General features: G+C 37.9%; 3 protein-coding genes across 5 annotated transcripts; all 3 read left to right on the top strand.

The window, feature by feature from the left end:
• The first annotated feature begins 3,833 nt into the window (after positions 1–3,833).
• LOC145215138 (nose resistant to fluoxetine protein 6-like) lies at positions 3,834–4,336 on the top strand. The gene is made up of 2 exons (XM_080083792.1): positions 3,834–3,945; positions 4,100–4,336. The coding sequence occupies exons 1-2, from the start codon at positions 3,861–3,863 to the stop codon at positions 4,282–4,284; spliced, it is 270 nt and encodes an 89-aa protein (XP_079939918.1). The 5' UTR covers positions 3,834–3,860; the 3' UTR covers positions 4,285–4,336.
• A 745-nt stretch (positions 4,337–5,081) lies between these two features.
• Positions 5,082–10,846, top strand: LOC145213029 (nose resistant to fluoxetine protein 6-like). Its single transcript, XM_080081274.1, has 13 exons — positions 5,082–5,259; positions 5,761–5,951; positions 6,007–6,185; positions 6,452–6,570; positions 6,725–6,883; positions 7,007–7,196; positions 7,445–7,613; positions 8,352–8,431; positions 8,614–8,739; positions 8,931–9,099; positions 9,292–9,469; positions 9,758–9,916; positions 10,139–10,846. The coding sequence occupies exons 1-13, from the start codon at positions 5,082–5,084 to the stop codon at positions 10,414–10,416; spliced, it is 2,175 nt and encodes a 724-aa protein (XP_079937400.1). The 3' UTR covers positions 10,417–10,846.
• A 1,063-nt stretch (positions 10,847–11,909) lies between these two features.
• LOC145213485 (sialate:O-sulfotransferase 2-like) lies at positions 11,910–18,077 on the top strand. 3 transcript variants are annotated; one of them, XM_080081775.1, is made up of 10 exons: positions 11,910–12,089; positions 12,665–12,932; positions 13,731–13,924; positions 14,348–14,442; positions 14,646–14,742; positions 14,814–14,995; positions 15,524–15,719; positions 15,917–16,155; positions 16,549–16,749; positions 17,257–18,077. In XM_080081775.1, exons 2-10 carry the CDS (start codon positions 12,930–12,932, stop codon positions 17,637–17,639), a joined length of 1,590 nt encoding a protein of 529 aa, XP_079937901.1. In that variant the 5' UTR covers positions 11,910–12,089; positions 12,665–12,929; the 3' UTR covers positions 17,640–18,077. The 3 variants fall into 3 exon arrangements, with proteins under 3 accessions (XP_079937901.1, XP_079937902.1, XP_079937903.1); XM_080081776.1 differs by having other exon boundaries at positions 12,665–12,854; XM_080081777.1 differs by lacking the exon at positions 12,665–12,932.
• Positions 18,078–19,500: the final 1,423 nt, after the last annotated feature.

The raw sequence follows: 19,500 nt of genomic DNA on the forward strand, positions 1-19,500 counted from the left end.
ACTAGTCCTGAAGTTAACACACATCACATGATTTAATCATTAAAACGTTTATTTATCAAACTTGGTTGCTTGTCCGCAATTAAATTGTGTAAAATGAACAAAAAAGCAACCGCGAACACCAACAGAAAAACAATCAATAAAACACATATACAAGTATATAGGTTTGGTGGTAACACAAGACTAGCTGGGAAGAACACATAACATTGCAAAAGCCCTAATATCTTAATGCACCTGTTTTACAATCAAATATTAAGGGAATAAACTAAGTTACAACTGATTTAGCTCGTTGTTCTTCCATAATCAGAGCTTTTCTCGTAAAGGGCAACTCCTTAGAAACCTTAGCGTCTTTCAGCATCTAACGAACTTCAACATAAGTTGACAATTGTCATTTGAGCCACTTCGGCCCTAAAGAAGTTGTTTCCTGGCTCAAACAAGCGAAACGGCTCTCTAAGTCGCTAGGGTGCAGCACATGGTTAGCAAAGTTGCCAATTAGTTGACAATGTTTTCAAAGTAAATGACGGGAAACTCCCATCAGCCTTATCAACCGTAGCGGCTATCTACGCTTTGTTTATCTGCAAGCAGCAGTTGCGAACTAGTCACGCGTGACACTAGCATAAGGTAAGGTGACGTTGTAAAAAAACTATTTCAGTAAAACTATTTCATTTCAGTAAACGCCGTATACGGCGTGAGTCACCATTGAAATAAACAGCCAAATTTGCCTTGATTGTTTGCTGGTAGGCCAAATAGCAACTGAGAATAATATTTCTACTGCATGTAAAATGCAAAGCAAATATTAATCCAGGAAGACCCTAAACAAGCCAAATCACGAATGTGATTCTTTGAAACACGAATTTTAAAAAAAAAACTGACATGTCATGAAAGAAAATTCACAATTAGGGAAAGAATTTGATCTAGACAAGGAACAAAACAGGGTTGCAGGAAAAAGTTTTGTGGTAGAGAGCCAGTATGGTAACTTTCGGAAATGGATATATTTAAGATAAACGAGCAAAGCACGATAGGGATTTCGTTTCACCACCACAACTCGTGATTCAGCCGGGTGGGAGCTCCCAAAATGATGACTTTAAATGAATTCACCCCTTGCACTGGGCATCTCACCAAGTAAACCTGTCAGAACAAAAAGTTGGTATAAAAGAGTCAATCTATGTAGGGATTAAATATCTGAGTGAACCAAATTCCAGGCAATTTTAATAATAACTTTCTCCTAACTAACTTAATGCCATATTGCGTTTTATAGCACCGTGTATCAAAAACCACACACACAAACATCCTTGTACACCGAAATAAGGAAGAAACCAAGCAGTCGGTTTTCAACATTAACGTCGTGAGATATTTGCCCCCTTGCTTGAATCACCCTAGCAAGGCAATTTTGGCCACTTTAAGAACTTATACTAAGATACCAAATTTTGGACATGTCCGGAAAATTCCGGACGTGTGGCAATCCTAATGTATGATATTATATAATCCTGAAAATCCGTAACGATTTATCTTAACTATATATTCACCGTATTATGTTGATAATATATGTAGGAGAGAAAATAAGAATTAAAACATTTATCTGTATGTGTGGAGTTTAAACACACCTGACCACAAATTCAGAAATAACGAATTTAAAAAAATTCGTAATGAGTTTTCTTAATTTTCTAGTAAAACCAAACAAGGATCTGCGGCAGAAGCGTAGGCCCATAAACTCGGTGGTAAGTCTATGAAAAGTCGAATCACAATCACCGTTGCCTGTCTAGAAAGCTGCACATATATCCCGGGCGTTTAATTTCATTCTCTTTAATAAAGCAAAACGTTAAAATTACATCAACTTAAAGTTTGGGTTGGTAACCTGTTAATTGGTTTTACGTCATAAAGATATCGCCTATTTTTACCTCCTTTGGTAGATCCAGTGTCTCTGAGTGGCGTTGGAGACTAAACTTCAGCCAAAGTATTTTTAATTTGTTCTTTCTATACAGACTTAAAATGTTCCAACCTCGAGCACCGGTTTACTGCAACCCATCGGGTTTATAAAGTCATCAAACCTTAAAACTAATATTTGTTGTTTGCCGTGCAATCGTACAGTGAAAACTGAAAGGGCGTCAATATGCATTGTTCAATACTGGTAAAATGAATCAAACGAGTCAAATAAGAAAGAAAAGAGTATTATCATCTGACATCTTGCGAATCGCAATAAGTTGGTTGGAAAAATAAACGAAAAAAAGCTCTGGAATACCATCTTACTTTCTTACGTGACATGTTTTCCTAGAAAGGAAAACAACCCAATAAATGCATTTTTAGCCACTTGTGAATCAAATTTAAAATGTTGGTTAGTTACCATATCTTCAAAAGTTATATGAGTATATTTTTGTAAACAAACTAGTTTTTTGCTCCTTAGCCGGTTAATGTCAGTCAGCACAAGTTATATGTAGGCCAAATATAAATTGTTCTAAATCATGAGGAGATCATCTTTAATCTTGGCGCTGCTCATGTGTTTTGTTGCAATATGTTTGGGTGAGAAGAAGATCACGCTAGGTGGAATGTCAGCACCAAAAACTGGGCGGGAAATGATTTTAGAACATTTTCTGCACAAGACAAAACCAGAGTTGAACTACGATGATTTGTCAAAAGAACGTTTTCTGAAAGTAAGAAGTTTCTTGAAGAACACGGAATCGCCTGGAAAGGATATAGACAGCTTTCTCGCAACGCTTAAACGGTAAACACACTCGCATGACCATGCTTTACATTGTCACTTGGTAAACACAGTTTGTGATTAACATTGCACGTAAAGTGAAATAAGAGGTAATGTTTCATCAAATGTAATATAAAAAGAACGCATCTCGTCCATCTGGAAGTAGGATAGGATGAAAATATTTTCATGTAAACTTTAACTTGTAATTAGGCTATAAACCAGCAGTTCACACCACAGAGGTGAAAAGGTTATCCTTGTTAATGTGTCATTGAACCAGAAGATTTGTTTGGATAAGAATAGTTCACAGGGCCACGAGAGACGTCCAATCCAACGCCAAGAGAAATGGAGAAAGAGTTACAGAAAACCTCAACCAATGCATGCAAACAATGGACCGGATTATTGAGGATGCAAAACGTTTGAAACTTTATGCTTCAAAGAGTAAGTTTTAAATTGTCAAAACCAGTGGAAATTAAGGCACTGTTTCTTTTCAGTGTTTGATTCTTGGGCGGTGCCTGAAAGTGGAATCTTGGAGGGCAATGTGCGATGGACTGGACATTTTAAAGAATGTCGAACAGCTAGAAACCAAACAATCCAGGGTAGATGGTGCATCAGCTATTTCGGCTTCAGATACGAGGTATACTTAAGATTCAATTAAAAAAGTGAATAAGGCTCATATTGCACGCTTTCAGCCGATGCCACAAGGTTATCCAATCGACATCACTTTAGCCTCCTGTTTTCCTGACATTTGCTCGGAGGAATCAATCCAAATAATTCTTGAGCAGTTTTACAACGAATCTCCTTTTCTTCAGCACGTAATGTGTCCACCAACTAAACAGGAGCCGCTTACGGCAGCTTCCATAACTGGCATGTAAGTCGATGTTGATGCCGATTTTATTCTGTAGAATAAGGGCGTTTGTTTTCAACTTTTTTGACTTGTAGAGTAAGTGACTGTGCAAACTGACATGGATTTTTTTTAATCTGCCTTGAACGGCTTTACTATTTCCGACAATATTTTCTCGTTATGTCGAAAATGCGCAATTAAATAGCAAGTTTGTTTTTTTCTAGCCGAGTTGCCAATCATCGGCTTTCAATTGAACGTTATGCAACTTAACACTGCTCGTGCAACTTTTACAGAGCTTTTGCGGCGTTCATTCTGTACTTAGTCGCGATGGGCACCGCCATTGATGTTACTTTAAGAGTTAAAAAGAAACCCAATTCTGAAGACACGAAGCAAAAGCCAAAAGCAATCGGAGGTTTATGACATTTAACTTCAGTTACATCGTTTGTCTAACATTAAAAGTAAATAAAACAGATAGCAACCTGATCGTAACATACTGCAACACATAACTGTTCAATAAACATGCATTCGAATTTCGAATAACATTAATAAATGTGTACTTATTTCAGTGCAAATCATACTATGCTTCTCAGCTGTTTCAAACGGCGAAAAAATTCTCGACATGACGAAGCGTCCAGGAACAATCCCATCGCTGGATGGCATTCGGGTCTTCAGTATGACCTGGGTAGCCTTGGGACACGCATACTCAGTTGCACTTTTTGCTCTTGGTGAGTGCGTTTTATGTTGCAGTTAAGCTTCTATTCAACTTTGTGTCTTGGATACCCAAAGCAAACTGGTTCAATACAAAAAAGGCTTTGTACAACAAAACAATAAACTCGCCAGTTATTTAGACAACGCATCGGAAGTTGGAAGGCTTGTTAAAAGCAATGCAGCAATGATGGCAGTTATAGGTGCCATTTACGCTGTCGACACTTTCTTTTTCCTCAGCGGTCTACTGGTTGCTTACCTCGGAATAAAACACCTGAATAAGACGAAAGGGCGCATCAATATACCGCTTATGTACTTGCAACGTTATCTCAGGTTGGCTCAGTTGCTATATTTGCTCAAAAGAAAAATATTTATGCAGTCAGTTGTAAGTTATTCTTGCACGACGTCGAAACGTCGGAATAAAAAATACTTTTGCCAGAAGAACTCTGTTGTTTGCCGTGCAATCGTACAGTGAAAACTGAAAGGGCGTCAATATGCATTGTTCAATACTGGTAAAATGAATCAAACGAGTCAAATAAGAAAGAAAAGAGTATTATCATCTGACATCTTGCGAATCGCAATAAGTTGGTTGGAAAAATAAACGAAAAAAAGCTCTGGAATACCATCTTACTTTCTTACGTGACATGTTTTCCTAGAAAGGAAAACAACCCAATAAATGCATTTTTAGCCACTTGTGAATCAAATTTAAAATGTTGGTTAGTTACCATATCTTCAAAAGTTATATGAGTATATTTTTGTAAACAAACTAGTTTTTTGCTCCTTAGCCGGTTAATGTCAGTCAGCACAAGTTATATGTAGGCCAAATATAAATTGTTCTAAATCATGAGGAGATCATCTTTAATCTTGGCGCTGCTCATGTGTTTTGTTGCAATATGTTTGGGTGAGAAGAAGATCACGCTAGGTGGAATGTCAGCACCAAAAACTGGGCGGGAAATGATTTTAGAACATTTTCTGCACAAGACAAAACCAGAGTTGAACTACGATGATTTGTCAAAAGAACGTTTTCTGAAAGTAAGAAGTTTCTTGAAGAACACGGAATCGCCTGGAAAGGATATAGACAGCTTTCTCGCAACGCTTAAACGGTAAACACACTCGCATGACCATGCTTTACATTGTCACTTGGTAAACACAGTTTGTGATTAACATTGCACGTAAAGTGAAATAAGAGGTAATGTTTCATCAAATGTAATATAAAAAGAACGCATCTCGTCCATCTGGAAGTAGGATAGGATGAAAATATTTTCATGTAAACTTTAACTTGTAATTAGGCTATAAACCAGCAGTTCACACCACAGAGGTGAAAAGGTTATCCTTGTTAATGTGTCATTGAACCAGAAGATTTGTTTGGATAAGAATAGTTCACAGGGCCACGAGAGACGTCCAATCCAACGCCAAGAGAAATGGAGAAAGAGTTACAGAAAACCTCAACCAATGCATGCAAACAATGGACCGGATTATTGAGGATGCAAAACGTTTGAAACTTTATGCTTCAAAGAGTAAGTTTTAAATTGTCAAAACCAGTGGAAATTAAGGCACTGTTTCTTTTCAGTGTTTGATTCTTGGGCGGTGCCTGAAAGTGGAATCTTGGAGGGCAATGTGCGATGGACTGGACATTTTAAAGAATGTCGAACAGCTAGAAACCAAACAATCCAGGGTAGATGGTGCATCAGCTATTTCGGCTTCAGATACGAGGTATACTTAAGATTCAATTAAAAAAGTGAATAAGGCTCATATTGCACGCTTTCAGCCGATGCCACAAGGTTATCCAATCGACATCACTTTAGCCTCCTGTTTTCCTGACATTTGCTCGGAGGAATCAATCCAAATAATTCTTGAGCAGTTTTACAACGAATCTCCTTTTCTTCAGCACGTAATGTGTCCACCAACTAAACAGGAGCCGCTTACGGCAGCTTCCATAACTGGCATGTAAGTCGATGTTGATGCCGATTTTATTCTGTAGAATAAGGGCGTTTGTTTTCAACTTTTTTGACTTGTAGAGTAAGTGACTGTGCAAACTGACATGGATTTTTTTTAATCTGCCTTGAACGGCTTTACTATTTCCGACAATATTTTCTCGTTATGTCGAAAATGCGCAATTAAATAGCAAGTTTGTTTTTTTCTAGCCGAGTTGCCAATCATCGGCTTTCAATTGAACGTTATGCAACTTAACACTGCTCGTGCAACTTTTACAGAGCTTTTGCGGCGTTCATTCTGTACTTAGTCGCGATGGGCACCGCCATTGATGTTACTTTAAGAGTTAAAAAGAAACCCAATTCTGAAGACACGAAGCAAAAGCCAAAAGCAATCGGAGGTTTATGACATTTAACTTCAGTTACATCGTTTGTCTAACATTAAAAGTAAATAAAACAGATAGCAACCTGATCGTAACATACTGCAACACATAACTGTTCAATAAACATGCATTCGAATTTCGAATAACATTAATAAATGTGTACTTATTTCAGTGCAAATCATACTATGCTTCTCAGCTGTTTCAAACGGCGAAAAAATTCTCGACATGACGAAGCGTCCAGGAACAATCCCATCGCTGGATGGCATTCGGGTCTTCAGTATGACCTGGGTAGCCTTGGGACACGCATACTCAGTTGCACTTTTTGCTCTTGGTGAGTGCGTTTTATGTTGCAGTTAAGCTTCTATTCAACTTTGTGTCTTGGATACCCAAAGCAAACTGGTTCAATACAAAAAAGGCTTTGTACAACAAAACAATAAACTCGCCAGTTATTTAGACAACGCATCGGAAGTTGGAAGGCTTGTTAAAAGCAATGCAGCAATGATGGCAGTTATAGGTGCCATTTACGCTGTCGACACTTTCTTTTTCCTCAGCGGTCTACTGGTTGCTTACCTCGGAATAAAACACCTGAATAAGACGAAAGGGCGCATCAATATACCGCTTATGTACTTGCAACGTTATCTCAGGTTGGCTCAGTTGCTATATTTGCTCAAAAGAAAAATATTTATGCAGTCAGTTGTAAGTTATTCTTGCACGACGTCGAAACGTCGGAATAAAAAATACTTTTGCCAGAAGAACTCTGTAAACTTCAAACATATAACTTAGACAATTTTTGTCTGCAAGATATTTCTATGAAGAAACACAAAATCCCTTTGTTTGTTTAAAACAAATTTTCCGGATTTTTGCTAGCTTAGAAATCAAACTTTTTCAATAGATTGACTCCTGCTTATGCCTTTGGCATTCTTTTTTCTGTCGGTTTGTATCGTTATTGTGGTTCTGGACCATACTGGACTGAAGTAACTGACAGAGTTCGTGAGTTGTGTATAGACATTTGGTGGACAAACCTGCTTTACATTAACAACTTTTATCCATCTATCAACTATGTGAGTGCTTTAAATATCTGGTAAATATACTGCCCTAATTAGCTGCTCTATTATTGCAAAACTGGTTTTTCAATTCGGTGCCTGTTGTTGGAAATGGTAGAGCCGGACCTTTTATTATAAACTCTAAAAAATCAATAAGCTTTAAAGCAGTGGTTCTCAACAGGGGATCCGCGGACCCCCAGGGGTCCGCAAAGCGTTTACAGGGGGTCCGCGACAACTTCCTGATTTTGCAGACAACGATATTGATAAATCGCTATTTAAAAAATATGTCTCAGCGTTTTAAAATAGCATGAAACTTGTTTAAAATCGTTCTTCATACGCGACAAACCAAAATGCATTGTGACATTATAACCCCATTGTGATGTAACAGAGGTAAATTTTCAGTGGCAAACAACGTCACGTCATAATGTAATGGCTTTTTATTATTGAGTTCCGATGTCGTAGCCCAGTCAAAGTGATTGGATTTTTGGTCCTGGACCAAACGTGGTTGGTATATTCTGCACCATTTTTGGGTTGCTTAATAAAAAAAGGACAAAAAATACCAAAACCTTCAAAGGGGTCCGCGATTAGCTTGACAGTACCAAAAGGGGTCCGCAAAGGCAAAAAGGTTGAGAACCACTGCTTTAAAGGCTTGGATTAGGTGCCTTCAATGCTAGTTTACCAAACATAATAATTTGACAGAGAGTCTTAAGAAATAAACTGGCAAACCGTGTCGATTATGTTTTTTTTTCCTTACAGTGTTTTCCTGTCTCATGGTATCTGGCAAACGACATGCAGTTTTACATCCTTTCGCCAATCTTTCTTTTGTTCTTCTACAGGTAATACACTCAATATAAATAGACGAATAAGCTCCATACGGGAACAATAAACACAACCATTTGCAATTTTAACTAAAAACGCAAAAATTCTCGTGCATTTAAAATAAAAGATTGAGTGAACATTATACCTCTCCCTTCCAATGAATTTCTGATTTGGTTGTTATTATTAATTGTTTAAACAGGTCAAAGATAGTAGGCAGCTTGCTGATTGGATTCATTTGTATCGGATCAGTGTTGACCACAGGTCTTATCACTTACTTTAACGAACTTCAGCCGATTGCAGTTCTGTTTTCCTTTCAGTCCTCTGTGTAAGTTTACCTATATCATCTTTAAAAGCTATACTTGTTTATGTGCACACTTGATTAAAAAAATAATAATACGAAAATTTGAGTACGAGTGCTGATCAGGGTGCTTGTGGCAGTTAATCTGATTAATACACGACCCTCTAGCGTCACCACGTGTCAGGTCTATCAGATCTATTAAGTCAATTGTTTCGCAGGTTCTTTCGTTTTTTTATCAACACGAGTGTCCCGGCAGAACTCTCCTACACAGATAAGTTCCAAACGGACACATACAACACACCGTGGTGTCGCATTTGCGTTTACTTGATCGGAATGGCGACGGGTCTTCTCATCTACGAGACAAAAGGAAAAATAAAAATGCATTCGGTACAAAAAATCAGAATGATATATTGCTATGGGTGTAAGCGAAACAAAATGTGGCTTGAAAGCCCCTTAACGACAAATCTTACTGTCAGCAACCACAATTTTTTTACCATATTAAACTTTTGTATCTAAATTAAACGGGTTACATATTTTGTGACCAAAGTAACTTGGTTTATTCACAGCTAGTCGCGTTGATGGGCTGGATCTTATCGGGGGCCGTTGCCCTGTGCCATTGTATACAGCTTGTTTCCACAAGTTCATGATACTGACTTTTTAAGTGGTAACCTCTCAACCTTCTATGAAACCATGGCACGACCCATGTGGGCTCTCTGTATGGCGTGGCTGACTGTCGCTTGCATAAGTGGATACGGTGGTAAGCATATTTTTTACTTTATTTTTGCAACAAAACTGAAACAACAGTCAGCATATTCAGTCTAAATATCAAATGTTGTTTTAACATTTTTCCTTGATATGTACGGAAATTGGAAAGTATTTTGACGGTCGTGATTGTCTGCAACTTATGCTTTTGTGACGTGTATATACGCCTGTTGCAGTTACTAAATTGCGTGGAACCAGCAAGATATTTTAACGTCCTGATTATATACGCCTGTTGCTGTTGTTAAATCCATTTATATCCAAACGACATGTGTTGTCTAATTAGGCCCAGTTGCTTCCTTCCTTGATTGGTCCGCGTTCAAACCACTCAGCCGTCTCACATACTCGGTATTCCTGACTCATTTTTATGTATATATGTGGTTCTTTGCCGTGCAAGAAAAACCTTTTCATCTGTCTAACGTCAATGTCGTCTATTACTACTTAGGTAAGAAGTTTATTTAAGAACTTTTGAAAAGACCATAAAACAACAACGTATTATGCCAACCATGTGAAACAGAGATTTTCCATTGCCTAGTTTTTGCCTATTGAGTGGAAATTTTACAAACGTTTTGTCACTTGTATTGAATTATTGCTCCCTTTAGGTTCATCCAACAACATTTTATTTTTCATTAAATGCAAGTCTAATCTAACGTATTTTGTTTATTAGGTACGCTTGTTCTATCCTTTGGAATTGGTTTTGTGTTGTCAATCTGTATTGAATGGCCGATGATGGGTTTGGTAAAATTGGCCTTTCCAGGCGAGAAACCGAAACCCTTAAAAGAGAAAAGCAACGGGTACACATACCAGAAAGCAAAACCTGTCATGCAAACTCACGTGGAAAGAGGCAATGTCGATGTTGTGAATAATGAAATTACCCAGTGCGTAGAACATATAAATGGCGGTTTTGTGCCTGAGAATCAAGTTACAGAACAAACAGCACTGTAAATTCTGGAAAAAAAATTAGTTTTCGCTGAGTTATTAATTTAAATAAGTTCTGTTTGGTTTGCTTGACAAACATTATCATTTATACATATTATTACAATTGTATTTCAATCGCAATACATGGCCCGTTTGATGTGTTAAGTCTCGAACCAATCACACTTTCCCTGGTGTCTATAATTATCGCAGATTATCCCAGAGTTTCCATAAGTTGAAAATGTAACAGCATACTTCTTTTACGGAGTAAAAATAAATCTATAAAGTACCCACAAGTTAATAGTGAAAACTATACATGAGTTTTAGCACAATTTTCTTTAATCAAGGTTTCCGCAACGTTGTATGTTTAACAACCTCGTCGCTTGATAGGCACTTTCTTGCTTTAACTTGAGTAATGTTTAATAAACCTCATTTCTGTCCACACTGAATCACATTTCTGTTCACACATCATTGTTTGTTTATTGTGCAATACTGCAATGTGTTATGACTTTTAATTTGTTAAGTAAAAGCTCATTTCGACAAGGGTGTTTAAATTTACTCAGTTTGGGTTCCAACAAACATAGTTTTTGTATCTAACGGCAATAAACTGTTTTTTTTTCCAAATCACCTTCTACACCAGCGGTTGCTAAACAAGTGGCAGCCATTTCTTTGCGGTCCGCAGAGCGGTTTTTAGGGCCTCCAAAAGCTTAGAGCAGTGGTTTTCAACGTTTCATAGTTAGTGCCTCCTCAGGTAACTCTTAAAATCCGTTACCCCTGCTATTCAACAAGAACCATAAACTTGCTATATACAGTTATACACTATACTACACACCATGTTTTGTTTTTTTCTTGTGCACTTTGTTTAAGTAATTCCAATAAAGCCCTCACACGTTATTCAGTCAAAGAAAAGCGTGTTTTGAAGTCAAAATAAAGGTATTTTAAAACAAGTATTTATAACGTAGGAAAACATTTGCAGGTCCGCGCTGAGTAAAATGATATTTATTGTGAAAGCTTATTGCCCCAGTTACATAAAGTATATATGCATGGGTGACAGTATAAGTGGTGACGTATCGCTGCACCATAGCCAATGACGCCACGTTGCTTGTCACATAACCAATAGTAGCACACAAACGTTAGCTCTGTTAAAACGCAAGCAAGAGATTTATGACGCGACTTTATGTACAACGACAGGATTTTATTTTATTCCTGTCTCAATATATAAGACCATTGTGCATGTTAACAGAGTAGAAATAAACGAAAACGTACGCCAGTTTGACAAAAGCAGATGGAGATTCTGTTAAACAGTCCTCAAACGGAAATGCTTAGCCGCACAGGTTTTTGAAACAAAAGGTACCACACAATAGCTGCATGATTTGTTCTATTCACACGAACGTAGAAACAAGCGCATTGTGTGCAACAGCTGTCAGGATTGAAAAACAAGTGCTATACGTTTGTAAGAGGGCTGTAAATTGTAACATAACATTTTGTCAGTGTTTTTGTGGGCAAAGTAAAACCTAAAGAATTTGTTTTACGTACAGCAAACCCTGTTTTGGATAACCTTCTGGAGTGAGATGTAGTGAGGTTTTGTTCGTACTTACTGCTGAAATAATCCTTATTCTGATGTATTAAAGTTTATCTTGGCCCTTTACCGTCTAAGCTGCTGATTTACTGGGCTCAGTCTGATAAAGAAGCGGCATTTTAAGGTTAGCATTAAAATTAGTTTGTTCAATTCTTGTGGAGAATTGCTCTGTTAAACAACGCATGCGAATATATAGCGAGAATAGTAATGACAACGTAATAGTACTGCGTCGCTCTAGCGTACATGTGAGCGTGTGCAGATGGGTTATGTTGACACACGAAACTCCCAAACTTTATTTTAGTTCCAAGGTTATACATTGGCAACACTTAGCATATCGATCATTCAAATAATAGCAATCGTAACGTGACAAAATATTAAATGTAATTGCAGCCTACAGCAAAACGTTTCATGACAACAATCATGTCAACATGTTGTACTGCAAAGTCTTTGCATCAGTCTGGGTTGTTAAAAATTAAACCGATCGTACCAACAACAAAACGAAATCGAACTTATTTCGTCAAGTTCGACTTCAAAACCGAAAATAACATTTTCAGCACAACCACCAACTGAACTGAACTTTGTACTCATGTTCGTTATTGCTGATAGAATAAAAATAGTAAATATATTTCATGTTCCTATAAGTCAGAGTCATACTTAATTTTGGTCTTTAAACTGACATAAAATATTTACTTGGTTTAGAACTGAACGGGTTTGCTGACTGCCCTCAACGTCTTGTCACTGTTACCTTGAACAATAAAGCCTTGTTCTCTGAGAGGATCTCGAATGCTGTTCATGTCCAACTGCTCTTGTCGGGACGGTCAATATTTGTTCTGTTCGCACAGCTTGGCCCACAGCTCAGTGGAATCAAAGTCTTGCTGTGGTAGTACGTGTAAGCTGTTTCTGACCAACGCGGTTTAGCTTATATAAGAAGAATGGTCAAAGAACCACATTGTAGACGATTTAAATGGTACGGCTGATTTAATGCCAGGACAACATTCTTATGCGAGTATGAACATTGCGATGATTATTGATTAGGTTAAAACATCAAGTAAAAAAACATAGTGTGACAGAATGTTGCTCGAATATTAGACTCAAACTTTGTTGTAGGCAGTACGGCAGGGGTGGCCAAACTTTTTTACCAGAGGGCCAAATTTGCAACTGTCTTGCCACTGGAGGGCCGGATTCAATGAGATTTACGTAAAATTTGTCGTAACTGGTTGCCATCTTTATTAAAATGTATATTATTGTAGTAGAATAACAATAAATAGCACCATCTTGTTTACACTTGTATTTAATAAAAGGTTTATATATCAATGAGATAAATGCAACTGTCCACAATTTTGAACAAGCCTTTCAAAGTCTGGAGTAAAACTCGTGGCAGACTGTTCTAAAAATAACGCTGCAAGGGCATTTATTCTAAAAATAACAACGCTTGCCACAAGCTACTGCTAGTAGCAGCCAGCGCTGTTGCATTGCTTGTTCACAGTGGTAAATATGGTGCTTGGAAAAAAACCAGGCAAGGTGTTTGGCGGGCCGGATGAAACAGGACTGGGGGCCGGATGCGGCCCGCGGGCCATAGTTTGGCCACCACTGCAGTACGGCTACCATGAGCTACAGTTTTAACTTTCGAGCAGTGGTTTTAGATGGTTTAGTTTTGTTCTGTTTCTAATCGATAGCACTCAGGTTTTTGCATCACAGTTGAAAGGCATTTAAAATGTAAAATCGACCCCAGAAATTTATGTGACGCACAATATTTTTTTTGCAGAAACGAACCAGGAGCCGAAAACCTCTAGCTAGTTTTGTGTTTGCAAATGCAATGGTCTTGATAAGGCTAAAACGGTTAAGTAAACGTCTGATTGTATCCATTGTAATCGCCCTAGCAGTTGTACACACAATACGGATTGTTCTAACTTCTCCTAATCATGATTATGACGAAAATGTTGAGATTCCATTGAAAAGGTAAGCGGCTTTTACATTTGAGACAAGCAATACCGAACAAGCTATGGCATAATGTATGACCTGTGATGCAATATTTGGAGCTATTTGGGGGTTTGCTTTAAAGCAACTGAAATTAAACACCTCTTAACAATACTATTTCAGAACAATGTGATTAGAAAATCAACCTTGTTTGTTCCAATTTGTAGGTTACCGCCACACGACCAACTGAATATGTTGAGGTTTAAGACAGTGGCTAAGAAATATATTTGATTGACGTTACATTAAAACTGCATATACCGATGGAAATTCATTTCCCTCGAACAAATTACCAACCCTCACTAGGGCGAAGCGATATTCGAGATTTACAATGTCGCTTCTACAAATATTTATTGTCATTGGGTCTGGTAAACAGAGGATACACATTTCACAGCTTCTTTCTCATAGTGTTAAGGAAGACCGGAATATGGCAGCGTTTGTAGAACCCGAAGTTGTTGAGAAGGTTAAACAGCCAACGTCATCGCAATCTATCTTTTGTGAAAGTAAGTTGACATTTTAAAGTAGATTATCAACACTGTTGATGACAACAGTAATTGTTAAAACGTCTGTAGATTGTATTCTGCTAACACTTCAGCAGTATTTTTTATCAGATTACATTATCCATAAATGCAGAATTCAATGTTGTAAATACCTTACCAAATTTGGACATTTAGTTAAATCACTAAAACGGTTTAATGGTTTACAGCTACTGATCTTGGTTGCTTTAAACCGGCGGCTACGAACGGGCACATGACTCACAATGACATGACACTTACGTGGTGCGCAAACTATTGCTTCAAACGGTGAGACTATGAAAGAACTGTTGATTTTCTGACGTTCAATTATAAACCCTTTTGTGTTGTGTCATGTTTAGAAACAAACAATACGCTGGAATTACGCAAGCAATAAAGTGCGTATGTGGCGACAGAGCCAATCAACTTGTTGACCTTACATTAGATGGAAAATGTAATGTTCCATGCCCAGGAGATGAAAAGGAAAATTGTGGTGGATCTGACAGTATAAGAGCGTACAGATTGAAAGGGCAGTGTGTAAACGGTAAGCACGTGCTCTTACATAAGAGCTTAAAGAGGTCAGTATGTAAACAGGTTTGGATTTTTTTGTTATAGGGCAGAGACAGCAAATCTCACTACAGGGTACTATAACACGCGTTAAATTATCTTATAATTAGTATCATTCCAATGTTATGTTAAACAGACAAAATCGACAACATTTGTTGTTGTTTGTCTAGAATGTTAAGCCTTTTGCAACATCGGTGATGTGACTCAACCTTTTACCGTGTTTGCCAGTTTCGCCCTTTACTTATTTGCACTATGTGCGTTTAACCCTTGTGATTCTTTTGTCTTCTTTTGCTGCCATTGCCAGTTAAGATCGGATTCTTCCACTGAGTTTTGAAAGCAATTTAAAGTCAAACTGCACCATTCGTATGTTTGTGCAGAAAAATGCGATGTTTGAAAGTAATTTCTTCTTAAAATTTTCCTGTTTGATTTAGACTTGATTTTTTACCTTCATCATCCACTGAAAGTGGGAAGTGCAAACTCATGACAAAAATCAATGCATTTTTAGACTCGTTCACCGATGATTTTGCCGAGACACGGTGGAGGGGGTGTTTTTCTGCACCAAGACCCGATGCTGCCTTCAGATTCTTCTCCATGGCAATCACCACTTCCCAATGCCTGCTGACATGTGAACGCTCGTATTACCCGATTGCTGTAGTGGCTGATAGTGGAAGTTCATGTAGATGCGGACATATGACAGCAAGGTATGATCTGACCCCTACTGACAACACAACTAGCGTTTGTTTTGGGGTGCTATGTAAACTTGCCCAAAAAGGGTTTGTATGAAGAGTTGTAGGCACCCGATGAGTAACGATTCGCAAACAAAGTAATTCAACTTTTTTGTGATAGTTTATGGGACCAACCAAACCAACAGTTACTTACAGACTTTTGTTGCTTACAGATTTAACCTTACCCAAAGGCTCAAAGACTGTGATGCAGTTGGAGCTGTTAAAGTTTATCGGACAATGGTGGAAGATTCGAGATGCGGCAACATCCATCTTCTTCCACCAGGATCTTACTCGAAAACTCTTCTCGCTTCCTACCCTGGTTCGGGCAATACCTGGACAAGATATCTGCTTGAAAAAGCAACTGGGATTTACACTGGAAGCGTGTTTTCGGATAGCAATTTATACCGAGATGGTAGGAAAATTCATAATCATATAGTGGCAAATTATATTTTCAATCAATCAATTGTCTTCTGTTTAATTTGAACTGCAATAAACAGTTTATCATTACCTTGGAAGTGTGGGTGTAAAGCATACCCCAAAGCACGTGGTGGAGCAAGAGATTCATTTCAGTAACCATTGTCACATTTTGCTGGGAAGTAATTTCGTATAAAAGTGACCAAATGACATTTAATATGACATCCAACCCTAAAAGTCCATAATAGTGCTTCAGTTTTTTTAGTATGAAGCCCTCATAAAAAGCGATAAACACAATGATCACGCAAGTACAAAACTTGTACACCAACAATAGCTTGTTTGGTGGGAAAATATATCTGATGGATCGGACCAATACATTGTTTTTTGACAGGTTTGCTTGGTGAGATGCACAGTGCAAGAGGTGAGTTTATTAAAAATCATCTTTTTGGAAACGGTCGCCCGGGTGAATCGCGAGTTGTGGTGGTGATACGAAATCCTTATCGTGCTCTGCTCGCTTATCTTAACTACTTATATTCCGGAGGCTTCCATACTGGCTCACTGCCGCAAGATTTTTTTCTACAACCTAAATATGGTAAGTTACAACACCTTTCAAAACTTTTACACAGAACAAATATTTCTGGCAAGTGTGAACTTATTTTGTGTACCCAGTTTCATTTTCAAATCTTGTGTTTTGTGGCATTTGACTTTTTGTCACTGGCTTATTATGTTACTTCGTATTTTAAATACGGTATAAAATATCAGTCACCATATACCAGCAAACAATCAAAGCAAATCAAAAACTGTGGACAAGTTTCCCTTATAACACTTCTACCGAAACCAAATAGTTGATTTTCTTTATTCCTAGCCCTTAGAATCAGTGAATAAAAATGTTTTACTATAGCGCAGTGCTTATTGCATAACGTTAAAGGATGGTGTGGTATTATTTTGTTGTTAACGGCTTCCTACTCTGAAATGACTTCCTACCCTGATTTCTGCCAGTGTCCCGCCTGATTTGTGCTTGCTCAAGGTAAACAAACCGTTACGGTTGATGGGAACCGTACCACCCTCGAGGGCACCAAACACTCAGTTGTTTTTGCAGCTATTACTCAACAGTCTATTCGTGAACCTATTCGTCACTGGAAAGCAGTTCCTACGCAGGTGATTAAGAGCGGTAAACCCTATCTCATCATTTACTTTGAAGACATCGTGAGCGACCCGATCGGCAGCGTTCGGGAAATGGTCAACTTTGCATCTAACCCTCTGCTGCGCCCTAGCGACTTAGAGAGCCGGCTCGCTTGCTTGAGCCAAGAAACAACTGGCCAGTTTAAACGCAAGTCGAAGAAATTTCCGTTTAATCCCTTTAAGCCCGAAGTGGCTCAGATGCTTAATACTGCGATTGTTGAAGTTAGGCAAATGCTGAAAAACGCTGGGGTTAAAAAAGAGCTGCCCCCTTACGAATATGATCCCGATTACGCAAGATAGGTGTTACTTCAGCACCCTGGATACATAGTGATTTTGCACTACACGAAATATTGTCAAGTATAAATTGGTGGGTACAGATAGTTTTTGATGTCAATTTACAATGCTGAATGACTTGGTTTCGACATATCGTCCAGTCTGTTTGACGGAACACAACAACATGCTCGTAAAGAAGAGTACCGAACTGATAGGGTTTCCGGTTCAACCACTTGCTTTTGCAACTTGTAAATCGGTCCAACAACTTTCGAATGTTTTGGTTTGTTTGTTCTAATTCGTGCTACATTTATTTTATTGTCTCCAAAGAATAAAAATATTTATTTCATTTTTCTGCTTATTTTTTATAGTGCTGTACTTTAAATTTATGTCATTGTACTTCATTGTAACAAGCTTATTGAACGGATGTTTTGTCATTAAATGACTAATAAAAAATTTCTGCGTCCAGTCTAGGCTGTAGCCGTGACCTAAATATTTAAAGATGCTTTTCTTTGATTTCCGTAAACATCCTAGTGAATCCCCAAAAACCATCCTATAGAAAAGACGTAGTGATATATTTATCAAAAATAGAGGTAGAACCGTTGGGCCGGAATTTAATTATGGAGGAAAGAAATTGTAAGTTGACATAATAGCTGCGTCAGACCCCAACAAATTCGGCATGTTATAAGCGTATCTACGAAGACTCACGTTCATTTACAAAAACATAATTTAAATACTTTGACTGGCCTATAGTAAGGTAAAATTTATATGTTTAAGTTAGTTTTGGCACCACTACAATGAGTAGAAAAAGAATCCACAAAACTCTTGTTTTAAAAAAATGTAAATAAACTTTGACAAACCACGCTTAGCGCCATATCCACTTGTATGTATGTCCACACAAGCCGTACCAGGATTTCCCCATAAAGGTTAAGAGGTTGCGATTAAAAGTAACAAAATCATAAATCCGCAGAAACAAGCTGTATACAAACACAACGCCAAAAACTTTGGTTTGGCAGCTTTCAATTCTCCAGTCTGTTCTGATTTGTTGTAGCTGTTTAGTTCAGTATTTGACTCATATGCATTTAAATTCAAATTATGAGGTACATTCTTATGCTACAAAGCAGAATTCCAACTCGACTTGTGATTCTTTATAGTACGTTTAAATCGAATACATTAGAGGTATTATTAGTCTGCATTAAGACTTCACACTTCATACAACCTCACACAACTAACATCAAACGTACAGGGTCTAGGCCAGGGGTTCCCAACCTGTGGTACGCGTACTACTAGTGATACGCGAAGGTTTTTCAGGTGGTACGCGAGTAGCTTCCGTTTTTTTCACAAAAACAAAATACAGGTCACGTCATGTCAATTGTCAACAAGAAGCACAGTTGCTTTGAAAACCCGTATAACGCTGTGGGACAGTGGGCGTTAATTATGTTGCTCTTGATAGATATCGTTTTATAGCTTAAGCTACAAATGGCGTTGAGTAATGCTGGTTGTAAGCTAACAATAGATCGGAATAAAATGTTCAATAACAGTTACATTTGAAGAGGTAGTTTATGCTTCATAGTATGTTATAGTTCTATGAAAGTACCGATACTGGTGGTAATGTGATAATGCAGGAACGTGAGCAGCAAAAATGCAAGAAACTAAATTTGAAAAAGTTGTAACTAACATTTTGTTACCAACTTTAGACTATCACATTTGTAGGTTTGGCTATTTTGGTGGACAGTAAAAACAACAATCTCATCAAATTTAGTTGTGGTGCTTTAGTGTTATTTTAGTAAGAAGTGGTACGCGTGACAGTACAGAGCGTCCACGTGGTACGAGATCATAAAAAGGTTGGGAACCCCTAGTCTAGGCGCTATACAAACTGACCACGCAAAAA

The sequence above is a fragment of the Phallusia mammillata genome, chromosome 2 (assembly GCF_965637545.1).
Source record: "Phallusia mammillata chromosome 2, kaPhaMamm4.hap1.1, whole genome shotgun sequence".
Lineage (NCBI taxonomy): Eukaryota > Metazoa > Chordata > Ascidiacea > Phlebobranchia > Ascidiidae > Phallusia > Phallusia mammillata.